At 46.4% G+C, this 26505-nt stretch overlaps 1 protein-coding gene across 1 annotated transcript; it reads left to right on the forward strand.

Annotated features, from left to right (window-relative positions):
• Positions 1-273: 273 nt before the first annotated feature.
• Positions 274-24212, forward strand: LOC309370927 (testican-2). Its single transcript, XM_081913203.1, has 9 exons — positions 274-318; positions 5182-5296; positions 6503-6617; positions 13757-13871; positions 15893-16012; positions 19320-19538; positions 20849-20911; positions 22000-22137; positions 23077-24212. The coding sequence occupies exons 2-9, from the start codon at positions 5265-5267 to the stop codon at positions 23220-23222; spliced, it is 948 nt and encodes a 315-aa protein (XP_081769329.1). The 5' UTR covers positions 274-318; positions 5182-5264; the 3' UTR covers positions 23223-24212.
• The last annotated feature ends 2293 nt before the right edge of the window (positions 24213-26505 follow it).

A 26505-nucleotide genomic window follows, 5' to 3' on the forward strand; every position in this document is an offset into this window, starting at 1 on the left:
CCTTCTTAAGCACCAGCCCATCAAATCATTGAGCTTCTCCTGCAAAAAGGGAACAAAGAGGGTAAAGCCAAGAGAAAGTACAGCAACAGAGCCTCTTTCCTGGAATTCAGACTGTCAAGGAAGCATCACTGTCGCATCCTCTGCATAACATTATCTGTATGGATTTTGATTTGCCTGGAGTTCTCAGCATCTGGATTTTTATAGTTGACATTTTCTCTTGTTTAAACTCTTTTAATTCACTTAGGCTGTCATTTTCCTTTCCCCTCATTTAGGATGACTACATCAAAAGCTGGGAGGATAATCAGCCAGTTGATGAAGGTACCCTTTTTCCTTTTTTTTCCTTTTTGGTTCTGCTTAATCTTTTTAAAGGACTTGTTGCGATAAAGTACCCAAGACCTTGTTAGGACAAGGTTCCTCCTGCTCTGCAAGATGGTAAATATGGGAGCAAATCTCACTTGCGTCTACCTTGCTTTCATCTGTTCTAAAGACGTTTGAAAATGACTTTGAAGGCAAGACTATCAAGCCAGAGTACCTGCGTGTTTGAAGAGAGATGTGTTTCCCGGTTTTGGTTTTACTAGCTGCAAAAAATATGTGTGTACAATGCAGGAATTGCAACTTTCCTTCTAGGTGGAGGCTGTGGTCTTCCTTTTGTATCTTCCATTCCCTCTGTTCCATTAGCAGCATGGTGTTACCTATGAGCTGCAGTAGTCTTTCATATACAATCTACCTGCCAATGCATATTCTTAAAAGCACAAAAACAATTTGTAGACAGGCCAAAGTTCTTCCTGCCCTTGATAATTCATTAGAGTGGGCTACCCATGGCCTTAATCACTTTCTTCTGAGGTGATTTCTGATGCTCTTCCAGGTGTTTTGGTTAGTTAAGTCTATTTCCCTGCATGTTAGATAAGGTTGTTGTGTGCCATTGAGCAGAATTGATTGTGCTTATGCGAGTGATGGAAATAACCCCCCTTTTATGTTAGTGGAGACGCCTGCTTCTAAATGTTTACAGTTTGCAGGTTTGGTTTCCTTGGTTAGTATCATTTAATTGCTACTTGAAATCGATGCCTCCAGAGTTGTGACTTCACAGATGATTGATCCAAAATTATTGGGTGGGTGGTTGATGTGACAGAGGAGAAATTTGCGGAGTAGAAGCACAGAGCTGAGCTCTGAGCAGCTGTCCAGATAATAAAAAAGTGGAATGGTGCAGGACTCAATTTCATGCAGGAGAGGAAATAATCTGAATCAATGGCTGTTTCAGGGGCTCGTCGGGAGACGTCCACTGTCATTTTAAAGCAGTTGAGTTTGGATGTTGTAGGGCCGTCTCGGGGGTGGTACTGCAGTTGCACAAATGCTTTGCCAGGGAAGTCCAAATGGGCACTCCTCTGATTAATTTTAATTCTGCTTTAAAGACCTTCCTGTGCTTGAAGGTTTTCTAAATTTGGTCTAATTTTAATCTAAGCGTTGTAGTGGGATATGAAGTTTATATATATAAGACACCCGAGGACACCAAAACCTGCATTCCTGTACCCGTGAAAATCTACGAAAGCAAATATATATATATATATATATATGCTTTCGTAGATTTTCACGGGTTATATATATATATATTATATATATATATATAATATATATATATATATATATATTATATATATATATATTATATATATTATATATATATAATTTCCTCTCCTTTTTTTGCAAGTGGGGCAGTTGGCGCTGATCCAACAATATCCATGTGCAACATGTAGCTCTGTCAAATCAACTGCAGTTGCGCTGATCAGCTGTCAGGTAGGGAAGAGGGGCAGGAAGGGTAGATGCAGCTGTGCTCCTCTGATTGGCGGCACTACAGCTTTCAGATACGGCTGCCTTTTCAGCCTTTGTGTTTATGTGATTCTTCACGTGCGTCTTGATTCTTTTTCGCATTGGCCTTTCCATGTAAACCACTTCAGCTGGGATATCTACTAAAGGGTGGTGTGGACATTTATGTAAACAGGTCAAGTAACAAAAGCATGATGGGAAAGTTTAGTTTTCAAAAGGGAGACTTGGATGAAAAAAGGGGGCGCTGGTACTGCGTAGATACACTATCACACAGATGGGGAATGTTTTCCACCCAGAGGGCCAGCTTACCTTCTCAGCAATGTCCCGAGGGCCACATGCCAGAAGTGGGTAGGGCCAGAAACAAAAATGGGTAGAACAATGAGTGTAGAGTTCAGGAGCAGGTTCCAGACTGGCAAAAACGTTCAAGGAGGTTGTAAAGCCGAAACTGTGAATTGTGTAGTCTGGGGAGAGGATATGGCTGGTGGAGAGCTCTGGGGGTCCAAAAGAGAGGGCTGGTGGGGCCACCAGACCTGAGGTTTCCCCTTCCCTATTCCAGGGAAAGAACGTATATGGGGCATAGGGAGACCTGATGGAACAGTTTGCTGACTTAGATGCTGTGTGGTTACGAAACTTAAGCTTCCTAGCCAACCTGGAACAGAGGAAGTTTCTTTCTTCTAGGCAAGACCATTGGGCCTGTCTAGTCTGCTACTTCAACTGACACCAGGGCCGTTCCTTGCTTTCTGAGCCTTCTCCCTGGAGATGTTAGGGATTGCAATCAAAGCATGTGTTCTATGGCAAGCAACTTGAGTATATCCACATGTTGCCTGAGCAACGCGATCTTCTAAACCGTTGAAAAATGTATGCAAGAGAACAGCATGCTCGAGCTATAAGAACAGACCATAGTTCAATTGCAGATAGTTTTAAATTTATTTATTTTTAAAATCACAGTCAGTTTTAATTGGCTTTAAATTCATCACATCCTTTTATCCTTCCCGTACACCACTTAGAGGCTAAGGTGGTAAGTGCTGTAGACATGGTTGACTTAAATAAAATTGACACATAAGTAAGAGTGTATACTTTGCATACCCAAGCTCCCAGGTTCAGTCTCTGGCATCGCCAGGTATGGAGCTGGAAAAGATTCCTCTCTAAGACCTTATAAAGCCAAAGCCAATCTGTGTAGGCCAGGAATGGGGAACCTCCAGATATTGATGAACTCCCATCTCCCATCATCCCTTGCTGGCTGAGGATGATGGAAGTTGGAGTCCCACAGTGCATGGAGGCCACAGATTCCTCCATCTTTCTATAGACAGAACTGAAATAGGTGGACTGAGGTCCTGATTCTGTTTAAAGCAGGTTTATACATTCAAGCTTTGAGGAGCTGGAGTTTCACTGGTTACCACCGCCTGATCTTCCAATCACTGCTGGCACCAAACTTCCCCCCCCCCCAAACTTTTAGAAAATTGAGTACTTGAGCGCCAGTCCTTTGATCTCCTTTGGTTTTATTAAATAAAGGCAATTCAATTTAAAGAATGCCTTGACTGCTCTGGCCTGACCAGAATACTGATTTGCTGACCTTCAGAAAATAGTGCAAGAGCATTTTGTTTTTCAAAGGCTGCCTGATCCAGGCTGCAAAGTTCCTGCCATTGTAAAGTTTGCTGGCTTTGAACCCACGCAGATTTAAGCATGCTTATTATGCCCTTTGAAAGCGGCGAGCTTAAGGGCGCTTAGCTCTACGCTGCATTGTCCTCTGCGGCCCAAATCCAACAGCAATCGCGGGCAGCTAGTGATGTGCAGCTGGAGGGACTGGGTTTAGAAGCACATCTTCCATTCCCATCCAAAGACGCATCTAGCCCATCCTTCTCCAACCTCAGGTGCCCTCAGGAAGTTCCAAACTACATCTGCCAGACAATTTGGTAGAGGGTAGATAACCATTGCAGCCCAGATGGAGATGTGTACCTTCGTTGACAAATGCAAGCAGGAGGCTGTTTCAGTAGACCAGTCATTCGGGCCGGATTAGAGCACAGGGCTTGAAACTTGTCTGTTATTCTAGATTTGGCACAGTGTACATGGAAAGCTGCCTTCTGCTGAGTCAGCCCAGTGGTCCATGCAGCTCAGGATTATCTCCGTTGACTGGGTGCAGTTCTCCAGATTTTGAGAAGAGAGTCTTTCCCTGAGCTGCTTGGAGATGCTTGCAATCGAACCTTGATTCTGCATTCAAAGCATGCAGTCTACCACTGAGCTATAGCTGTTTCCCAAATTTAGTGATGATTAGTTGTTGTGGGCGTATTACCTAAATCTCACCGATTTGGGATTTAGATGTTTGGATGCATAGGGGTGTGTGGGTGTGTTTTAAAAAAATAAATCTAAACAAAAATGTGTTTGAAAAGGGAGTGGCTAGAGACTAGATTTCAGGTGGCAGGTGCTAGTTCTGTAGAGAACCATGACAAAAATATTGGTCTCAACCCACCCTCGTGGTTAGGGCTTTTCTTGCACAAAGTCCTCCATCACACACAAACACGCCTTGAATGCAAATCCAAAGAGCCTTCAGTATATGTAGTTCAGCCCTGGACACTGCTGCAGGTGAGTAAGCCAGCTGATTTGTTGAGGCCCTCGTTGGCTGCATATTGACAGGCACACATTACAAGTGTAAAGTGACCCTTGACTGTGTCCGTGCAGGACAGCTGCACATTCCTACCCGTTCCTCAGCGAAGAGGGAAATGTGAATCCTTATACGTACCATGTCAGGTGGTTCTCTTGCAGCACCTTTTTGCATGTAGTAGGATTCCATGCAGGTCATAGGGAGAGCACACAGCAAGAAGGTTCATTGCCATTGCATATTGGGGAGCCGTCTTCCTAAAGCAGTGAGTTTAGGTTTGTTTACAAAGGCAGTCGGCAGTACACTGCGTGCAAACAATTTCGAAATCGTTGATTGTAGCAAAGTTGTTTGTAATAGGGTTGCTGTATTTCAAAAAGTGAATATCCGAACACAAAAGTTGTTGAGCTTTTCCTGCAGAATCTCAAAATGAAGTTGCTGTCCTTTTTTTTTAAAAAAAGGAAATTCGCCAAAAAATCAACACTTCCAACATTGCCATACACCTGGACGTAGGGCAACCCTATTTATAAGATAGCACTACAAATGGGAAACTAGTCCAATTATCAGACTCAATTTAAGTTGATTTGTGAAACAGCTTTTGATCCAGATATACTTTCATGTAACGAAGTATTGCAGACCGTGGTTGCTTTGTGGTTTTTAGCATGTTGTGTGTGGTTGTCTGCAAGCTTCTGCTTTTTATCAGGCAGCAACCTCTGCTATAAAAAGGAGCATTTAGTCATTCACACTCCATTTACTTCTGGCTTTAGGTGTGGACACCACCAAGGATCCCTGCCAGAAAGTAAAATGCAGCCGGCACAAGGTGTGCATCGCCCAGGGCTACCAGCGGGCTATGTGCATTAGCCGCAAAAAGCTGGAGCACAGGTAAGGAAGCAGCTGGCCTCCCCACGAGTCCGTGGTGGGGCAATAGGTGTTACTGAGTGGCTTGCTCTTGCTTCCGACAAGTCCTTTTGTGGTGGGCACAACAGGAAGTCAGTGGTCTTATAAGTCAATGGAGGACAACCCAAACTTAAATACAGTTGGCTAGTAGATTTAAAAGTGATTTGTTTTATTCAGGATATTGAATTAATATTTTTTAAAGTGCCAAGTGCTTGTCAGCCACCTGCTGAAGTGCAACTTGTTAGCCAGGAATCTGAAACTCAGGACCAGGTATATTTCGGATCATGTGACATTGTTGTGACGTCAGGTGATAGAGGCACTACCCATCTCTGAAAATGGCCCGTGGGGGTGGTTAGGATTTGGCCCGTTGGCCGGATCCTGCTCCCCACTGCCTGTTCTCACTGAACAAGCAGGTATAGAGTTGCCTGCACAATTTCCACAAGTCTTAACTTCTTTTTAAGAGCGAAAAGGCAGAGGAGGAATAGGCAGTATCCCTAAGGGAGGCCATATTGCGCAGGTGAACTCATTCCTTGTGGCTAAGGCTATCTTCTGCTCCTTCACTTAATGTTATGCTACGGTCGACAGGTGTTCACACATGAGCTCTCTGCAAGTGTTCGCCCAAACTCCTGTGAGCTAAGAGCGGGGAGAAAACAGGTGCATGCACACATTCATCTGAACACCCTGAAAATCTCCCTTCAGACTTTTGCTCTCAATACAGGATGGTGTGAAGTGGATCTGGCCCATGCAGTGACGCCGGGACTGGGGTTTCTGTGCATGCCCCTGCCCCTTATCAATCCATGCGCATTCGCCCCAAATGGCTGAAGAGGCCTTTGGTCTCGATGGCTTTCTGCCCCTTTCTTCTGAGAACAAATCATATAACTGAAGGTTAAAGCCGTCGCTGTTTGGCAGGCAGAAGCTCTGCGTGTGGCTTTCATGGCAGCACAACAGGCAGAAATCCATAGGTGAAGCTTTTCCTTCTGGTGGCTCTGTGAAAAGTTTCACTTGTGGATCCCTGCCTTTTATATTACAGTGATACCTGAGGAGCAGTCTCCAGTCTGCAGTTTCGGGATATTTCACATTCCTCAAGTGCCAAACAGAGAAGAGCGCATCTTGTGCCTGAGGGCGAGGTTATCCCTGCTTTAATACGAATTCTTTGTTTCTTTCTTATCTCTCCCTCCTGTGCATCCACAGAATCAAACAGCCTACCCTGAAACTCCATGGAAACAAGGAGAGCTTGTGCAAGCCTTGTCACATGACCCAGCTCGCATCTGTCTGTGGCTCCGATGGACACACTTACAGCTCCGTGGTGAGAGAAAATGGCAGCAGCTAAGCCTGGAAACGAGGTTGGCGGGAGGGCATTCGTTCAGGGGAAGAAGCAGCCGCAACGTTTCAGGGGGTCTGGTCTGAATTTCATACCTGTTTAGTATTATGCGGGGGGGGGCATGCAGGGAGTTTTTGTATCTCTGTTCTCTTGAGTTATTTTACAGTCTTTGCTTGTTCCTTACATTCTTAAGAGTCATAGGATTGCAGAGTTGGAAGGGTACCTGAGGGTCATCTAGTCCAACCCCTGCCGTGCAGGAATTTGCCACTGTCCCTTAAGGCGATCAAACCCCACAACCTTGGCCTTATCAGCACCACGGTGTAGGCAACTGAGCTGCTAGAATTAGCTCCGAGTCCTTTTGTTTCTCTACCCACCCACCTATTCTGTCTTCACAACAACCCTGTGAGGTAGGTTAAGCTTAAAAACAAAACAAAACCAACCACCCAGTAATGGACCCAAAGTTATTCAGCTGGCTTTATGGTGTACTGGGAGTTGGCTCTACAAACAGCTTGTAAATCCTAATAATAGTAGTAGTAGTAGTAGTAGTAAGAAGAAGAAGATACAAGGGAGCTTCCCGAAGGAAAGGTGTTGTTTAGTCGTTTAGTCATGTCCGACTCCTCGTGACCAAATGGACCAGAGCACACCAGGCAGTCCTGTCTTCTACTGCCTCCAGCAGTTTGGTCAAACTCATGCTGGTAGCTTTGAGAACACTGTCCAACCATCTTGTCCTCTGTCGTCCCCTTCTCCTTGTGCCCTCCATCTTTCCCAACATCAGGGTCTTTTCCAGGGAGTCTTCTCTTCTCATGAGGTGGCCAAAGTACTGGAGTCTCAGCTTCAGGATCTGTCCTTCCAGTGAGCACTCAGGGCTGATTTCCTTCAGAATGGATAGGTTTGATCTTCTTGCAGTCCATGGGACTCTTGAGAGTCTCCTCCAGCACCATAATTCAAAAGCAGCAGACCAAAATTCAAAAGCAGGAAAGGTAGCAGCATATAAATGTAACAAATAAATAAATCTTTACTTGCATCTCATGCAACACTTTGCCATGGGAAAAGCTTGGTTCTTTAACTTGGTATTAGGGCCTGTTTGTTTCAGAACGGTTGCTCAAGGGACTAATGTTTCCTCTTTCCGCATTTCTGGATTGTAGTGCGGAAAAGCACGTTCTGTTGCAGGCTCAGGAGTGAGGCCATCTCACTGTGAGGTAAGTGCCTGCCTCCTTCCTTAGGACGAGACTCAGGAGTGTGAGCAGAAGACATGGAAGCCACCTGCCCCTTCCTCTTGATGTGTCTTTTGACTGCTCACAACACCTCTCCTCTCAAGCTTAGAAACTTTGCCCTCTTTCCTACATTGCCATCTCATGGACATAATTTTGTACTTCATTAATGCTCTAGGCTATCAGTGGGTGGCCTAAGTCCTCTCACCATTCATTTCCATCTGTAAAAACGGACAATTTTGTGAAAATTGTAAGGACACATTAACCCAAACTGTGGAGCAGTACTTAGTACTTCAGTACAGTTAAATAAATTACACACACACACACACACACACACACACACATATATATATATATATATATATATATATATATATATATATATATATATATATATATATTAGTCGAAACACTGGAGGCACTGTTAGCTAGCGATATTAAAGATAATAACCAACAAAGACAACCTCTCTGGCACCTCTGCTTAATTTATCACCAATCCACAAAATTATATCAAGATTATATATAACCCTTTGGTGGAGGTCCCAGAGGTGGAGTAATTGGTTGATTTTAAAGATAAAGGAGAGGTAATTATGAGGTGGTTTTTTCCCCCCTTTTTCTTTTGAGGGCAGTTAAAATTGTCATTGCTAAACGCTGCAGATCTGCAGAATTCTCGTGAATGGTAGTATGATGAAAAGACCCAAAAAGGCACGGAGAAAATAATAAAATGAGGCACAGCTTTTAAGAGAATAACAAATTATACGAAGGCTTCACTTCCTCTGGTGCAGACACGCATCTAGTAACAGAGGGAGGGATTTGTAGCACTAAGGAGATCACTCTGTCAGCACACACATTTCTATTTGCCTGACAGAGTGGTTTCCCTTCTCCTCCCTTCTCATTCTGTACTGAAACCCTCGGCCAATTGTGCAGGCTTCCTTGTGCAGACTTCTGTTAGTGTCTCCACCCCCATCATTCAGCCCAGACACTGAGGTCCAATGCTGAGAGCCTTCTGGCGGTTCCCTCACTGTGAGAAGTGAAGCTACAGGGAACCAAGCAGAGGGCCTTCTCGGTAGTGGCACCTGCCCTGTGGAATGCCCTCCCATCAGATATCAAGGAAATAAACAACTATCTGGCTTTTAGAAGACATCTGAAGGCAGCCCTGTTTAGGGAAGCTTTTAATGTTTGATGTTTTATTGTGTTTTTAATACTCTGTTGGAAGTTGCCCAGAGTGGCTGGGGAAACCCAGCCAGAAGGGCGGGGTATGAATAATTGATGATGATGATGATGATGATGACTGGTTAGTCAAATCAGACCCACAGTAAGAAAGGAAACTGCCTTATACAAAGTCAGACGAATTGTCCATTCAGCTCAGTATTGCCTGCACTGACTGGCAGCAACTCTCCAGGCAGCAGTTCTTATCAGTCCTGCCTGGAGATGCCGGGGAGTGAAATTGGAACCTTCTATATGGAAGGCACGGGACACAGGTGGCGCTGTGGGTTAAAGCACAGAGCCTAGGGCTTGCCAATCAGAAGGTTGGCGGTTCAAATCACCATGACGGGGTGAGCTCCCGTTGCTCGGTCCCAGCTCCTGCCCACCTAGCAGTTCGAAAGCACTTCAAAGTGCAAGTAGATAAATAGGTACCGCTCCAGCGGGAAGGTAAATGGCATTTCTGTGCGCTGCTCTGGTTCGCCAGAAGCGGCTTAGTCATGCTGGCCACATGACCCAGAAACTGTACGCCGGCTAGTAAAGCAAGATGAGCACCGCAACCCCAGAGTCGGCCACGACTGGACCTAATGGTCAGGGGTCCCTTTACCTTTATACGCAAGGCAGATGCGCTACCATTGAGCTATGCCCCTTCCACGAATTTATTTTATCCTCATTGTCACCTGTAATCAAACAAAGTTTTTGAAACGATATGAAAACCTGCTGGGCCCATTGACCAGACCAGAAATCAAGATGTGTTTTGGCAGCAAGATCAAGGAATCCTTTTTTCTTTTTAAGGGCACCTTCATTTCTGGGGAAGGAAATACTATTGGCTGTCCCTGGTGTTGGTTAGAAAAGGGAGAATGTCTGTTACCAAGATGTTGGTATCAAAACATCACATTCTGGAAACAAAATGCATACAATTAGGACGTTGTGAATGGTTTTGGCCTACAGAATCATGACTGGAACCAACAGGTAGAAATGGCAACGAAGCAGATTTCGGCTTAATATTAGGAGAAACTTCCTAACAGTAAGAGCTCTTTGGCCGCTTTGGGAGGTGGTAGGTTCTCCTCTGCTGGAGCTGTTTAAGCAGAGGCTGGCTGGCCCTCTGTTGAGGTTGCTGTAGGGGGGTGCTGAACTCGTTGACCTGTCAAGGTGCCTCCCATCTTTTTGATTCCATGAAATGTAAAGCAGGTCCCTTAAAAAGACGGACAGCAGCAATACAAGTATCGCCAAAGGTTTGAGGTCATATTACTTTCCTTCTAGACAAAGTGAGTCTCTGGGTAATAGTGCAGTGGTATATTTACAGTATTGGAAGTGAGTGCAATATGCCTTTGCCTTACATGCAGTACAGTGAAGCTGTGCAGGATTGGTGTGACTCACTGAGCCAAAGCTCGTTTGGGTAGCCCTTGTTATGCTGTGCTGACCTACTTTTTCTGCCTTCTGGCTCTTGGAATGGGGGAGTCTGTTCCAACTAAGCTCTTGCCTTTAGCACATACAATTGCATTTAACTCTCTCAAAATAGAGATGCGAGTCTTGTGAAGAATCGCCTCCCAGCCTGGGGTAAACTGATTCAGAAAGCGAAGCATGGTTCCTTTGCTAAAAACTGAGGCTGGTTTTTATACAGCTCCTGAAGCATGCAACTCAGAGATCTTTTACAGCCATTTTTGGATTGCTCCGTATGGTGGCCGGGACAATTTGCAACAGGATTCTGATTCTTCCCTGCTTGTCTCCTTGCATCCCGAGCACTGATCTGGCAGTGAGGTGGAGCATTGGAATTATGGCTTTGCCGCCAAGTAAATAGCTGTAACATGCTTTGAGACGACCACTTGGAACCATAGATTTGGAGGTGGTCTTGTTGGACATGTAGTTTGATGCAGGAAATCCAGAGCGGTCCAGCCTGTTTGAAAGCCTCCAATGAGTAGGGGATGGGAAGAGAAATTCAATTCAGTTTGCGTGTAAAGATGAACAAACCTACTTCATGCTTTCCAACACAATACGAGAACCAAAGCACAGTCTTCAAAAGTCACACTTTTCTGAATTTTGTAGTGCAGCTCTCCTGAGAAGTAATGTGTACAAAGATGCACATACTGGTGTAAAGTGTGCATAAAAATGCATATATGAGTGAAAAATGGCATGCAACAGTTTATTGTATTAGGGGAAGTTGTTTTGCGTACAGTTGTTCATTAGGGGAAATTGCATACAAATGTGTATTAGATTAGGACAAATTTACAGTAAAACGCTGGTGAATTTTCATGGGAACTTTTTTTTTAAAAAAATCACAACCATGTGGAAATATGGAGAACCGAATTTAAGTTTGGAGAAATGAGAAACTGGAATAAATTGAAGATTTGTCCATCGCTTGTGCCAGTGAGGGAGACTGTACCATCCCTCTAAGTAATCAGTTCCATTGCCCATCTTGCTCAAGTTTGTTTTGGGTTTTGTGAATCTACCCCTTCATCTTCCCACCAACTAAATCCTCCATTTCCACACGTTCTGTGTGTGGTGTTTTGTCACAGCCAAATATACTGGGGTCCTTCCCTTAAAAAAAAAAATGTTACTCTTTCTCCCATCCCATCAGTTATTAAGATGTTTGTGAAGGCCCCATGAAATCACAGCAGGTCAAGTCAGTGGCTGGGGGAAATATTTTTCTATAGTTTGCAGGAAACAGGCAGCCAGTTTGTAGCCTATTATGCACCAAAGAATGTTGAGAAGCCTTAGCCTGATTAGTTCGAAACCAGGACACAGCAGGAAATTTCATTCGGGGGAGATTAGCACTAAGAAGATTCATTGTTATTTGCTTTTGGTTCCTCGTTGCCTGAAGAGTTAAATAAAAAAAAGTAACAGGATCAGAAGGCTGGCCTGCCGCAAAACCCTTCTGTTGCAATCTGTCCTTGGATTTCAAAGGGGTCAGCGGGAGAGAGATGCTTGTTGCTGGAACTTAGAGCTCCTAAATGTACTCAGAATAAAGAGCAAGGATCATCATGGGAAGGAGGCAGGATCTAGCCATGGAGCATGGGGGGAAAGTTTGATTCCCCATCCCTACGCAGAGCCCTCCTGTGTTTTGGCATGAGATATGGTGGCACTGTGGGTTAAACCACAGATCCTAGGGCTTGTCGATCAGAAGGTCGGTGGTTCGAATCCCCGCAACAGGGTGAGCTCCTGTTGCTTGGTCCCTGCTCCTGCCAACCTAGCAGTTCGAAAGCACGAAGTGCAAGTAGATAAATAGGTACCGCTCCGGCGGGAAGGTAAATGGCGTTTCCGTGCGCTGCTCTGGTTCGCCAGAAGCGGCTTAGTCATGCTGGTCACATGTCCCAGAAGCTATACGCCCGCTCCCTCAGCCAATAAAGCGAGATGAGCGCCGCAACCCCAGAGTCTGTCACAACTAGACCTAATGTTCAGGGGTCCCTTTACCTTATAAGCAGAATCGGCCTTTGCAATCAAAATCCCACGTCAAGCCAAATTCTGTGATCTGTGTAAGCGGGTGAAAAATAAGCCCATTTGCAAGATGTCTCTTATATTGAAAAATAGTGACCAATAAATAAATGCAGAATTCTGCAACATTTCTTTTGTGCTAGTCATTAAGAGCATGAGAAACTGCCTCATGCACTGAAGCCCCACCCCAGCTACCAAAAGCCTTATTTATTCCCCGCTTCCTTCCCCTCCCTTGCACACATACTTGTGTATATATAGCTTCCCTGTCATAAAAGCAGAAATTCTCAGAAAGCCTCGTTTTGTGGTGCCCATTTCCCTCCCCCCCCCCATGGAAATCACGGCAGGCATGTAGCCTTGGCTAGTAACAGAACCCTTTCCTAAGTTGGACTACATCAGCTGAGCACCATTGCTCCAGCTGGGCATGGCTCCAGAGGCAGAGTTCATTATCCTGCCATAGGAATACTTTCCAAGACCCGCTGTGCCTTCTATCGCGGACAAAAGGGAAATGGTCACATCCTCCGATTTATTATATTGAATGTCAGCATATTGATATACACAGCCGCTAATCCCTGTGATTAATGTGTTTACACTGGAGCTGATTAATGGAGTTGCTTCCCATCAAGGAGGAATATTATTCATGGAATTTGGAATTGGGCAGGGGGGGGGGGAGTAACCATTACGAACTTGTGCATGAGTATTCAGTCATTGCATTAAGCAGTAGGTGAATCGTCATCTTAGTGCAGAACTTAGAGTATCCGTTTGTTTGTAGTGTTTGGACCCTGCTCCAGAAGCTGAAAAGCAACTTAACAGATCAGTTAAAAAGCAAGACAGTTTCTACCCTCAGGTTTATAATCTAAAAGAGATGATACAAAAGGGGGGAAAGGGATGGAGGGAAGATAAGCAAACCCAGGCACCAGGTCTTTGCAGGACCAGCTGGGATGGAAACAACTTAAGGAGAGGAGGAGCCAAAAGGGTCTGGCCTGTTGGCTGAGGTGATGAAGTGATCCTGCCTCCCATCTCCCCTTCTGCTCTTGCTCCTGCTGCCCAAAGGTAGAGGAAAGGGAGGCATTGTCCACTCTGTAAGGGTGTGTGATCTATGTTGGACAGACTAGTCAGGAACTATCAGATGAGGAGGGGGACAGCAAAGGAGCAGGTGAGATGAGGTCGAGGAGGTTCATGGCATGCTCTCCTAGACCAGCAGAGCCTGGGTATCCCGTCCCCCATTTGACTGGCAAGTGCTGACTTCTCTGACTGTCTACTCTCCATTCTGTCTTGCAGTGCAAACTGGAGCAGCAAGCCTGCCTGACCAGCAAACAGCTGACGGTTAAGTGCGAGGGGCAGTGCCCATGCGCGAGTGAGCATAGCCCGACCTCAGCCACAGACACCAAACAAGGTCAGGGGGGACATTTTAGCAAATAGTCTGATGACAGCATCCTCTCCTTCCCTTTCTCTCTCTGCTGCTTTTCGTGTGAACAACAGAAAGCATGCCTAAGAGTCTGGCGTTAAATCGTATTCCGAGGGGCCCCAATCTCCCTTGATCATGCCATATGCATTCGTCTGCCAGGAAAACTACATGAGACCATGATCCAGACGCAGGCAAGCTCCCTCCCCCAGTAACACATCTCATGCTGCGGTTTCGTGTGCATTGTCATCATTTTGTTCTGAGAAGGTGACCCCAAGTTTGGCATTACTACCAGGCAACCTTGGGCAGTTTCAGGGCTCCAGCATTGTGGCAGCGGGCACTGCTGCTTGCCATGGACCCACCTTTAAAAAAAAACAAAAAAGAGCTAGTTCTCTAAGCTGGGTCTACTCACTGTTTGAATTTCCTACGGGAAATACCTTCGGGACCGCCTCTCCTGGTATGTCTCATGGAGGACCTTACGGTCTTCAAATAAAAACATTTTGGAGGTCCCAGGCCACAGAGAGGTTAGGCTGGCCTCAACCAGAGTCAGGGCTTTTTCTGATCTGGTGGAATGCTCTGTCACAAGAGACTAGGGCCCTGCGGGACTTGACATCTTTCCGCAGGGCCTGCAAGACAGAGTTGTTCCACCAGGCCTTTGGCCAAGGCACAGTCTGACCCCCTCCTTTGGTGATCCTCGTAGAACTCTGGCCCAGTGGTTGCCATTTGATTTTAGAATATTGATTTTAGAATATTGATTTTAGAATGCTGTGCTACTTTTAATGCTGTTAGCTGCTCTGAGCCCAGCTCCAGCTGGGGAGGGCGGGATATAAATAAAAATTTATTATTGTTATATTATTAAAATGCTCCCTTCCCCACAGTGCAGCATTGTTCTAGTGCAGCGTTCAGAGCACAGTCTCAGCTGCACACTAATGCCAGGTAAGCCCACCAGAGCCCACTGCTGGGGAAGGGCTCCCATAAAGAGTACACATTGCCCAGGTCCCCCCCCCCCCACACACCTTGGGTCTCCTAGACTTGGGTCAATATGGTGCTGACCAAAGAGCTGTGGGAAAGCTTAAAGCACCAAAAGTCAGGTTCCCCCATGACTGCAGTTCTGGTCCATGCAATAAAGATTCAGAAATTATTTCAGCATATCTGCCAAGAGCCAGTTCGCATGGAAATGGGAAATCCAGTTCACGCTACACCGTCGTTTGCAAAATGGAGGAAGGAAGGAAATAGGTCCATTTTGTTGTTGCTTAGATTTTTTCCTTGCCCCTCACCATAAGGACCCAAGGCAGGTTTAGACAGTATTAAAACCAGATGAACCAATTTACAATCAAAAATATAAGTTGGGTCCTAAAAACGTACCATAGTCATCAAAGGCCAGGATAAAGAGTTAAGTATCTCCTCTGAGGCATGCATGAAATACATACATACATATACATATACATACATATACATATATATATATATATAATGTTTAATGTTACTTAGCGAATATAGCACTGTTACCTGAGAAAAACTTAGCAAATTAATTAGCAAATTAATTGTGTAAGTTTTGTTCAATTAGTTGGTATAAAGGCTGTTTCTGAGTTGTATGCTATTCTGTACCTAAACCCTTAAAATGGCAGGCTTCTGTCTGCTGCTTTACATCCCCATAAAAGCACAGAAGCCCAAATTTTAGACAAGTCCAAGACATGTAACGCACTCTGGTTAGGCTAGTGAGTGGTGCTCTTGTCAAATCCTGGAGTTTATCCACCATTTGGACAGCTCAGACTTTTGTTTAAGGCAGGGATTTCCAAGCTAATAAATGTCACAAGTCATGCCCTTCCCCAACTCCTCAGTAAGCAGTCCTTTCTGTATTACACACACTAACACACTGACTTTACTCCATGGAGGCGGAATGTTTTGCTACACAAGAGACTCTTGCACAATGAATAAAATAGAGTTTGGGTGTCTTTCATATTCTTCCCAGCTCGGGGTGCTCAGTTAATAATTCTGCATTTGATTTACAGAAACCTGTACTGGGCAAGACTTGGCAGACTTGGGGGATCGGCTCCGTGACTGGTTCCAGCTCCTGCATGAGAATGCCAAGCAGAACAGCTCTGGGAGCGCAGGGGCCAATCCAGTGAATGGTATGCAGAAACTGCGGCCGTTGTCATATGCATACAAGTACACAAACAGTCATGGAAAGACAGGGACGGAGCCCATGCAATCTCCGAAGAGATTCTCTCTGCAGTTACTGGACTGCTATCTGTGTCCAGTGATTCCCTTAGACTGAACGTCTTTGAGCTGCAGGTGGATGGCTGGCTGCATGATTGAATAGGTTTAAAAAACAAACACTTTTCTGTCCTTGGAAAGCCTGCACCTTGGGGAGAAAGGGTTGCATTCAAGCTAGTAGCATTAAGGCGAACCTTAAGTCAGGATGAGGATTTCTGCTTGCACAAGGAAATGTTCTCCTCCTCTGCTTCCCCCCCTAAATCTCTTCTGGGGTTTCCTCCAACTCTCTGGAGTAGATTTGAGGACAGCGGCCAGGGACCCAGTTGTGTTAATGCAACAGTTCTGTTGAATACCGCCCACATTTCTTCTATATATTTCTTCCTGGCAGGCTGGTTTTCCACACACAGGGAGCTTTTGATAGGGGATAATGCTGAAACGTGTGATTCACAATCTACGAAGTGGTACAGTCCTGGGGATACTTATGCGCAATAGGATATTTCTGAATCCATACTTTGGCTTAACCCAGGGGTTACTCTCCCATCATCCAGAGCCAGCATGGCCAATGGACAAGGATGGAAGAGAGTTGTAATCCAACAACATCTGGAGGGCCACTGGTCACCCCACCACTACCCTCTAAGTTATACCAGGAAGAAGGTTGTTTCATTCAGGTGTGAAAGATGCAGGAACACATTCAGCTGTAACTTCTACAGTGCAGACACACTGGTGGGAAAATTCCACCATGTTTTCAGGATCGATGTGAGAAAGCTCTGTGTCGAGGGAACTAAACAAGGGAAGGTGACCACAATCATCTCTTCAACAACTCCTGTTAGAGAGGGACAGCCTTGTTGGAATGAATAGGACTTTGCAAGAGCCACAGGCTCATTTATTTCACCGGAGCTGGCACAGCAGATGTGCCTGGTTCCGTCAATCTTTATTCCCCCTGTTGTGTCAGCTCTTATTTCCCCTTGTGAAACTAAATTGTTTTTGCTTTGGCTGAGCAGTTACTTGTTGGGTGCCAGCAGCTTGTCGTATTTCGGCACTAAACTGGTCTTTATGTGTGACTCTATTAGTTTATATACCATGAGATCAGGAACGGGGAATCTGCGGCCCTCCAGATTCTGCTGGACTACGAATCCCATCACTGACCCCAGCTGCCAACCAAGGTGGCTGGGAATGATGGGCAATGTAGTCCAATAAACTCTGTAGGGCCACAGCTTCCCCATCTCTGCACTAAACAGTTCTTGAGTCACCATCATGTTCATCCAGATTCGGTGTGTTAAATGGAGCTTTACATGTGCCATTTGCCACATTTTCATTAGCTGAAACACAATACTTTGTTCTCAGAGCTGATCTGAGAAATTAACACTCTAACAACAAGTCTGTGGAATTTTCATAATTTTTTATATATATATATATATATATATATATATATATATATATATATATATATATTATGATGCATTTTGTAGTTGGTGTGATGAAAGGAAAAATGTGCTTAGCATGGGAAGTTGGACTGGTTTGTCATCAGCAAATGCACATTTTGTACATTAAACCAAGCAAGCCCTTCTCATATCCTGGCTGCTTCCACAGAGCAGAGCTTTCTGTGTGGGCCACCCACACTCTGCCAGTTGCTGTGTGAGCACAGCAAGGTAAAGGTTTTTGCGCACTTGTTTGTTTTAAACAAGTCCCCAGCCCCTGAGCAGAGTTGGCAGATTGGTCCCAGAGCACACACAGAATGTGAAGTGCGACCGGTCAGGAGGAAGATCATTAGTTTAAATGTCAGTGAACAGAAAGCGCCAAGCCGCATGCTTCTCCCACAGGCGGGCCTGATGCATTGGAGGAAGTCTTGCCGCGTTGGGAGGGCGATGCCCTTGTGCCACCGTTGGCTCTGCCGCTCCCGTCCCTCGGCTTTCGTAAGCAGAGCAGTGAGCCGCCGTGGCTCACCTCCAGCGGCAAGGAAGTCCATCTGGAACCAGCCTGGCAGCAACATCACAAACTACGTAGGAGATAGGAAGTGAAGCAGGCCGTGCGGGGAAATGGCAAGGCTCCCATCTCCTTCAACAGCAGCTGCTTTTCCTAGAGGGCCACTTTGAGAAGCGAGCCGAGCGTGGCAGGCCGATGCCACAGCCATGACCCTTTCAGGCGGGCTGCCACTGTCTTCTGCTGCCCTGTGTGTCATGTCCTCCTTGCATCTTCTGCCTCTAGCTTGGCTTCAGGAAGGAGAGGGGTAGCAGCTGGTACCTTGTAGAGGACCAGATTTTGCCAGTGGGCCTGCAGTTGTTCACCTCTGCTCCATACATGCTTAACATGTATTTGCCATGCAGAACTGCGATGGCGGTATTTTGGGGTTCCGGTGCAGAGTTTCAGGCCTGACGTTTGAATCCTGGTGTGCAGCGGCGGCGACAGACAGCCTTTCCAGGAGAAGCTGTGTGTATGTACAGGCTTGTGTCGACGCACGAGCTTTTAAATAAGTAAAAATTCCGCAACTAGGAAGACGGAACTCTGTGAGCGGTATAAATTATGCAGATCAAGCCTATTTGCATAATGCATGCAGCTTCTCTGAGGAGCAGCAAGGCACTCCAGGAGCACCTTCCTCTCAGCCACAGGGTGTTCTGCTCGGCTTCTCGTTTGTGTAGCTCCTAAGCATTGCCTACATGTTTTTAATCACCCCTGTCTTTGTAGCCATGAGGTCTAGCAGCTTGCTTGGTTTCTTTAAAATAACAAGTAGAACCTGCAACAAATCACTGCAGGTGATCTACCTCTCAGTGCTAGTGCTCCTGTTCAGAGTTGCAGACAGACATGTTATCCTTAGGATACTCCATTGCACACAAAGACACACACTTTGGGTTTTTTGTTTACCAGCTGACACTCAACATTCCACAGCTGCTGAGCATGCTCAGTCTCCATTGGGTTGTCTTTGGGGTGGTTTTGCCTCCTAGGGGTGTATTTTTTAAGTTTTATACTTCTTACCTTGAGGTTCACCTTCACACGCTGCTTCCCCTGTCTCGTCTCTCAGGAGCCCCATTTCGGCTCCAAACCACCTGAGTTCACTCTTAGTGGGAACAATGGAAGCTGAAGTCCTCAGGATGATGAATCCTGCACCCAAATCCTTCACTTGCGGGCGCAAGCGGCCCTATATGCGGAGAGGCATCTTCGCTCTCCCTTACTCTTCTTTCTCACTCTCTGCTGTTGTTTTTTTTTCCAAACCCCGTCTGTTTGCAGTGCTGGACAAGAGCCTTGTGGCCAGTTGCAAAGACTCGATTGGCTGGATGTTTTCCAAGCTGGACACCAACGGTGACCTTTTCCTGGACCAGACAGAGCTGGCAGCCATCAACCTGGACAAGTACGAGATCTGCATCCGGCCTTTCTTCAACTCCTGTGACACCTACAAGGACGGCCGCGTCTCCACCGCAGAGTGGTGCTTCTGCTTCTGGCGAGAAAGTGCGTTGCTGCAAGGTTTCTCCTAAGAGTCTTTTGTGTTGACTCCTTCCAGTCATATCCCGCCGTTCTTTATATAGAGCCAACTGTTGTAAGTGATGCTGAAAGAGATACACACATGCTGACAAATGGGCTTTTCCCTATCTTTCACTGATGGCACTAAGCAAAAGGCCTCTTCTTGGCTGATGTGTTTTACCATAGCATAGTACTAAGTTCAAGGGACGCGGGTGGTGCTGTGGGTTAAACCACAGAGCCTAGGACTTGCCGATCAGAAGGTCGGCGGTTCGAATCCCCACGACGGGGTGAGCTCCCGTTGCTCAGTCCCTGCTCCTGCCAACCTAGCAGTTCAAAAGCACGTCAAAGTGCAAGTAAATAAATAGGTACCACTCCAGTGGGAAGGTAAACAGTGTTTCCGTGCGCTGCTCTGGTTCGCCAGAAGCGGCTTAGTCATGCTGGCCACATGACCCGGAAGCTGTACGCCGGCTCCCTCAGCCAGTAAGGCGAGATGAGCGCCGCAACCCCAGAGTCGGCCACGACTGGACCTAATGGTCAGGGGTCCCTTTACCCTTTACCTTTAGTACTAAGTTCAAGCTGTTTAAAGAGGCACTCGTTACAGCCCCACTTAGATTAAAGATCATCTTTACTTGCACACCACATTTCAGTCGTAAATTTTGCTCGTGGTGGCAAAACTGGCTAAGTGGCAACAGAATTTAACAATAAGTTAACTAAAACATCTCGGCATCTCAGTAATAAATATACCATAAAATTGAACATTAGTAAGGTCTACTAATAAAACGCAGAAACATCCCTGTAAATAAGAATAAGGCACCTTCAAGATTAATTCTGGACCCCAACGGAAGCCCCAAAACATCACCCCACCTTGATAGTCTCTAGCAGCATGCTTTTCCCCAGACTTGCAGTGAAGCTGGTCTCTCTTATATTTTCTCCCCAGGAGCTGCCAATAGTTTTTAGGAGGGAGAATATTTGCTTTGCGTTTACGTAGTGCTTTTTCTTATGAACTCAGAGCCCTTTGCATATATACTTCAGTAATCCTTGCAACAGACCTGCCAGGTAGACCAGTGCTGTTAGTAAATGATACACCTGGTATTTATGTAAGTGGTTTTTCTTAAGGGCTTAGAGCGTTTTGCATATTTTATGTTAATTATTCTTCCAGCAGTCCTGCAAGGTAGGCCCTCATATCAGAGATTACTGGGGGAGAGTGGCTCATTTATTGACACGGCTCCGCTGAGAATGTTTTGAGCTGGTTTTTGGCAATCCTGGAATGGACGCGTGTTATGCTTTGGGTGTTTCAGAGCCTCCTTGTCTTGCGGAGCTGGAGAGGATACAGATCCAGGAAGCAGCCAAAAAGAAACCTGGTGAGTTGTGGAAATGGGGAGGTATTTGGGGATGGGTGAGGGAAGGGAAAAGGGATCTTGTGGATGTCTCGGTGCTGATAGTCGATGCTTGGAAGACACTTCTCTCGGCAGTGCTGGTTTCTTTCACCTAAGCCCCATCTCTGCTTGCCCCACAGCTGAGGGCCAGAGCATCCACACCTGTTTTAGATGATGGTGTCATGGAAATGAAGATTTAGGCAGATCTAACGGCTCTTCCCTAAGGTCCAGCTCAGGCATCCCCAAACTCGGCCCTCTGGCTGTTTTGGGACTACAATTCCTATCATCCCTGACCACTGGTGTTGTTAGCTAGGGATGATGGGAGTTGTAGTCCCAAAACAGCTGGAGGGCAGAGTTTGGGGGTGCCTGGTCCAGCTCATACATGTGGGTGGCCATGCCCAAAGCAGCCTTATGGCTGGAACCATTTCTGCGAGCAAATCCCCAATCTGGGCAGATTTCAGCGATAATCGTGCAACAGCTCATTGTCGCAGGCCAGGCCAGGGGTGTGTGTAGCGGTGCACTGCCCTGGCCATGTGCATATATGGCAATCCACTTATTACACATTATGATTTTTGTCAATGGTTTTTGCACACTAATTCTTGTCAGGGAAATAATCGATGTGTGAAGATTTTCCCTTGTCGTTTTCCACTGCATATGTTTATGCGTGAAAGCACCTCTGAGGTCAGATCATTTTTTGTTTAACTGTGTATTGAAGAAGCTAATTTTTTAAGGTGGTTCTAAGCACAATTAAATATAAAGTCCGTACTCTGGCCAGTTATTCCTTACAGTCTATGCTCCTTTCTTATTCAAAGTGTATGATCTTCCTTTAAATTCCCAGTTGTACAAGATGCTGTGGGCTGCTAGGGTTGCCATATGTCCTCTTTTTCCAGGACAAGTCCTCCTTTTTGCCATGGCGATCCATAGTTAAAAGCAGAAGTCGGCAAATGTGTCCCTCTTTTTTGTTTTTCAAAACACAGCAATCCTAAAAATCATTTCCCAGCAATGAAGTCCTGCTGCTGCAACCATTGTATCCCAACTCTACTGACGCCCTGTTGCTGACTTTGCTTTCCCAGGGATCTTCATCCCCAGCTGCGATGAGGATGGGTACTATCGGAAGATGCAGTGTGACCCAAGCAGTGGGGAGTGTTGGTGCGTGGACCACCTTGGCATGGAACTAACAGGAACGCGGATGCATGGGAATCCAGATTGTGGTAAGGAGAACGGAGAGGGGAGGTGGGGAGAACTGTTGGCGGGTTGGAGCACAAAATGTACACGTTGCACACAACAAAGGGGTAGACTGGTTGGATGCAGAGGAACGGTGGGAAGAACCAGCTGTGGAACCCACAAGAAGGCTCAGAGGCCAGGGAATGGTGGTGGGACCACGATGAGCGGTCAGAGGGAGAAGACTTGGAAGAGGTGGTGTCGGAAGCTGAAGACTGAGTGAGCTGGGAGAGTCTGTGGCAGAGAGGAGTCCAGAAGCTGAAGCAGGAGAGCAGGGAGGCCAAGTGGTAGAGAGGAGTCTGGCTAGTGAAGAGGCACAAGTGTCTCCCCCTCTTGCTGCGACCAGCTCCCCTCTTCCTGGTCTCCCAGAACATGCAGAGAAATGAAGAGGGCAGAGGAATGGGAGACAAGACAACAGAGCCTTCGGCTGCCGGGGAAGGAATTGAGGGAGGAGCCTTACAGAGCGGTGGGAACCTTGCAACTGCTTCCCTGGGGCTACTAGGAAGAGTTGCTGTGATCTCTAGGCCTGCACTGTTTGGTTTCTTCGAATAAAGAGTTAACTTCACAGACACTGGACTTAGGCAGCAGTGAGGAGGTAGGAACCTTCAGTCTCGGCAAGTGCCTCTGGGCGGGGGGGAGGGGGGCAAGACTTGCTGGAAACGAGTTGCTGTGCTCACGAGGCCTGACACTCCTGGGGGTTTTTTTGCCAACAAAGAGTTAACTCCAACTTGCTCAGTGTGATTTCCTGCTGGCTCGCTCCTGTTGGCCCCACTTGTAGAGTTGAGCGGAAAGGTTTCCTCGCCATGGAAGAAGTGAATGAATGCCTTCTGAGGGGGAGGGTTCACCATCCACGGTTACCAAAGTGCCGCACCGCCGTTTCCTTACTAACGCTGCTGCTTCTGCTGCTGTTGTTCTTCTCGTCGTTGCAGATGATATCGTTGGATTCTCTGGGGACTTTGGGAGTGGCGTCGGGTGGGAAGACGAGGAAGAGAAAGAGACTGAGGAAGCCGGCGAGGAGGCCGAGGAGGAGGAAGGCGAGGCGGGAGAGGCCGACGACGGAGGCTACATCTGGTAGAAGCCGCCGAGGGCACAGTTTGGTCAGGATGCTGGCTGCAGGGCTGGGAGACGGCCGTCGAAACCCGAAGGAGAGGGAACAGCTTAACAAGATGATCAGGAAACACAGTTGAATGTAACTAACTATGGCAGAACATGTTGTGTGTGCGTGTGTGAGTGTGTGTGTGTATGCACCTGCCTGGGTGAGTCCATTCTCCTTACATGGCCGTGGGGATTATCTTGTTTCCCACCCCCCAGCTTAGCAGAGATCAAAGCTGTATCAAAGCAAAATGGGAAAGGGGGCAAAGTATTCTGCACTGTAGGTTCGGGTGGTCTTTTTATATATATAAATATATTTAAAAAATGTAATTTAATTTAATGTTTAAATTGTCTTATCACACATTTCCGCTCGTAGCCAGACCCCCAGATATGTTTACCTGCCCCATCATCTCTCGTGTTATGGTTCCTAGCAATAGCTTCCAACAACTTACACATTGTTAGGTTTGTACACCCTGGTGCACCAGATCGCTTTCAAGCACATGCTCTGCAAGCGCCCAGGAGCTCTCCCAAGCATTCCTGGGTCTTCGTTGCAATGGAGGAGGTGTGATCACCTGGACTTCAGCTGACAGGTCAGGGATGAAGAGCAGCCCCTTTCTCTTCCTTTGACCATATGTTAGATCCATATCAGGCTGGGACAGGTAGCACAGCGCTGGTTCCAAACTTGGCTAGCATATTACGGACTTCTCAGACACCGAGAGGGTCCTGCAAAATCCTACCTCCCTGGAATATTCCCCACAGGAGGCTTGGCATCCTCGCATTGATTTAAGAACCGACAGGTGATCACAGGGTTGCGCCCGCTGATTTAGAGGATCCCAAGAAAGGGCACTGCAAACTTGTCTCAACTTTATCTCTGGTCACTGTAGAATAACGGGCTTCCATTTGGCATCTCGGTGCCCTGGCAGAGTGACAGAGGCATTTGGGCACACAATTGGCTGAGAAACACTGATATATTTTTTTTAAAAAAAGGAGAAATAACGTTATTGATTGTGGAATGCAAATTTGTGGGGCAGGCTAGGGTAACCAAAGGCATCCCTAGCTAGGAACAAAGTTCCCATGATGAAAAAGGGGGGTCCATATCCGTCAACAGCAAAACAGCCACCCCAGGAGATTTGCTTCCGAATGATTTGGGCTGCAGTGTGGCGTTGCTATTGGCTGCTTTGTTTCTAGGTAAAGATGCTCTTTTCTACATTCTTTTCCAGGTCAGGGGAACTGTAGGCTTTTCGCCTGGATAGGGTGCACCACAGCAAACTTTAAATTCTCCTTTGAAAGAGACAGTCGTCCCACTGCTGCTGCATTTGGACGCACCCACTGCTTTGTGGGCGTGGGTTCCTGCAGGTGTGAGATTCTGTGTGTGAGTGTGTTGCGAGTGCATGGGTGTTGCAGCCACGGGTGCCCTCACGCAGTGTGAGCAGATGGTGGGTGTTTGTGTGTGTGTGCGTGTGTGTGGAGAATGGGGGAGGGCCAGCTTGGCTTATTACATTGAGCATTCCAGAGCTTACGCAAAAACTGCGCTTCCGGTAGAGCCATCTAGGCTTTCTGTGCGGCTCCATATCCTTCAAATACACACACAAAAAGATTATGAATAACTGTGGGATTTTTATTCTTTTTAACGTGAGCTAAACCTCCCAGTGAGCCCGGCCACATGCTTGCGGTGGCACCATAACAGAGAACACTTGTGTAGCCCAGCTGTGATAATAAACAAGCCTTGCTGTGTCGACCTCTCTTAACCTTCCTTCTTGCCTAGGCTCTTCCCTCTCTATTTGTCTCTGTCTATATACACACCCGCACGCTTCACACCCCTCCTTTATTCCACTATTTCTTCTACTTTTCTGCAGAGAGAATAATAGATTATGACCGAGCGAGACTTGGAACTTGTCACTGCCGGGAGGGAGTGGCCTTCTCAGTCCGTGTCCTTTGGGAAATTCCTCCTCTTCCTCCTTAGACTTTGCATTTTTGTACCCTCCCCCCTTCCCTTTCTGCTGCTAAGAGATCCATTTGCATCTTGTTAATACACAGAGTCACAGAATTGTAGAGTTGAAAGGGACCCTGAGGATCATGTGGTCCAACCCCTTGCAATGCAAGAATATGCATCTGTCCCATATAGGGATTGAACCTGCAACCTCAGCACCAACTATCCAGTGACTTACTCGAGCTTTGGTTTCTGGAAAGCCCCTCTTTGAGGTCTCCTCCACTGTTGTTGCCGCCCCCCCTTCTGCCTGTGTTTCTGGGACTGAATTTCCCAGTTGTGCATGTTTAAATAACCTGTAAATAACTTCACTAGGCAGGGCAGCATCCCAAAATTAATGCAAAGAGGAAGAATTGCCCATCTATTTGGACACAGGAGTGACCAAGATGGGGTGTTTTAATGGATGGCACAGTGGTGGCAGCAGGACCAAGTCTGAGCAGACATGCCAGGGGGAGCAGTGTTGGCTCTTCCTGTATTCCTTGCACAGCCCCCGCCTCTCCCTGCCAACCTGGTTTGCCCCATCCAGGGAAGCAGCAGTGATGGTGCCCCTCCACACCAGACACTCTTGAATACTGTAGAACTTGGGGGGGGGGGAGAGACAACAGTTTTGTGTGTGTGTGTGTGTGCTTGCTGTGTTGATAACAAGGCTTATGGTTGATGATTGCTTGTCCTCCTTGACACCATTGACGACAGCCTTGGAGACGGATGATAGGGTTTTGTTTTGTTTCCAGAGGGTTGAAGGTAGAATGGCAGACAAATGGTGGCCCGTGATTGATCCTCATTCCCGGCGTTGTGTCTGATCGCAGGTTTTTGTAGGTTTTGGCTGTCAAGAACTGCTCAAAAACCAACTTCTCAAAAATGTATTGCATCGACTGAAGACAAAGGAATGAGTGTCAGTGCCATGGAAAACGATAAGTCAACCATGCCACTTTCAACTCTCTTTTTAAGAACTATTTTCTCTCTCCAGGTTGTCTAGCTCTGCCCAGCTTTGAAAGAAAAACTTCCCCATGGGACAAAAGACATACTTATTCGCCAATGGAAGAGAAACCTCTCCATTTTCTTAAGGGGAGTTAAAAAGTAATTGGAGAGCATTTTTTCTTCTTATGGTGAACACATAATGTCTTTTGCCTATTCTCTGTTTCCAGACTTAATTTTACACCCCATTTGTTTTAATGCATTTTTAGCTGATTCGTATTACCTCGTGACACATTCTCTGACTTCTAGGGTAGCAGAAGCAGAAGATACGTCATTCCAAATGATGTCCATAGGAGAAACTCTT

This window comes from Podarcis melisellensis, assembly GCF_964234715.1.
Source record: "Podarcis melisellensis genome assembly, chromosome: 5".
In the NCBI taxonomy this organism is placed as follows: Eukaryota; Metazoa; Chordata; class Lepidosauria; order Squamata; family Lacertidae; genus Podarcis; species Podarcis melisellensis.

Coding starts and splice junctions, on each gene's coding strand:
- LOC309370927 (XM_081913203.1), top strand. CDS start 5,265: ATGTGCATTAGCCGCAAAAAGCTGGAGCACAG. Junction 20,912..21,999: donor AGCAGCCAAAAAGAAACCTG/GTGAGTTGTGGA, acceptor TTGCTTTCCCAG/GGATCTTCATCCCCAGCTGC. Junction 22,138..23,076: donor GCATGGGAATCCAGATTGTG/GTAAGGAGAACG, acceptor TCGTCGTTGCAG/ATGATATCGTTGGATTCTCT.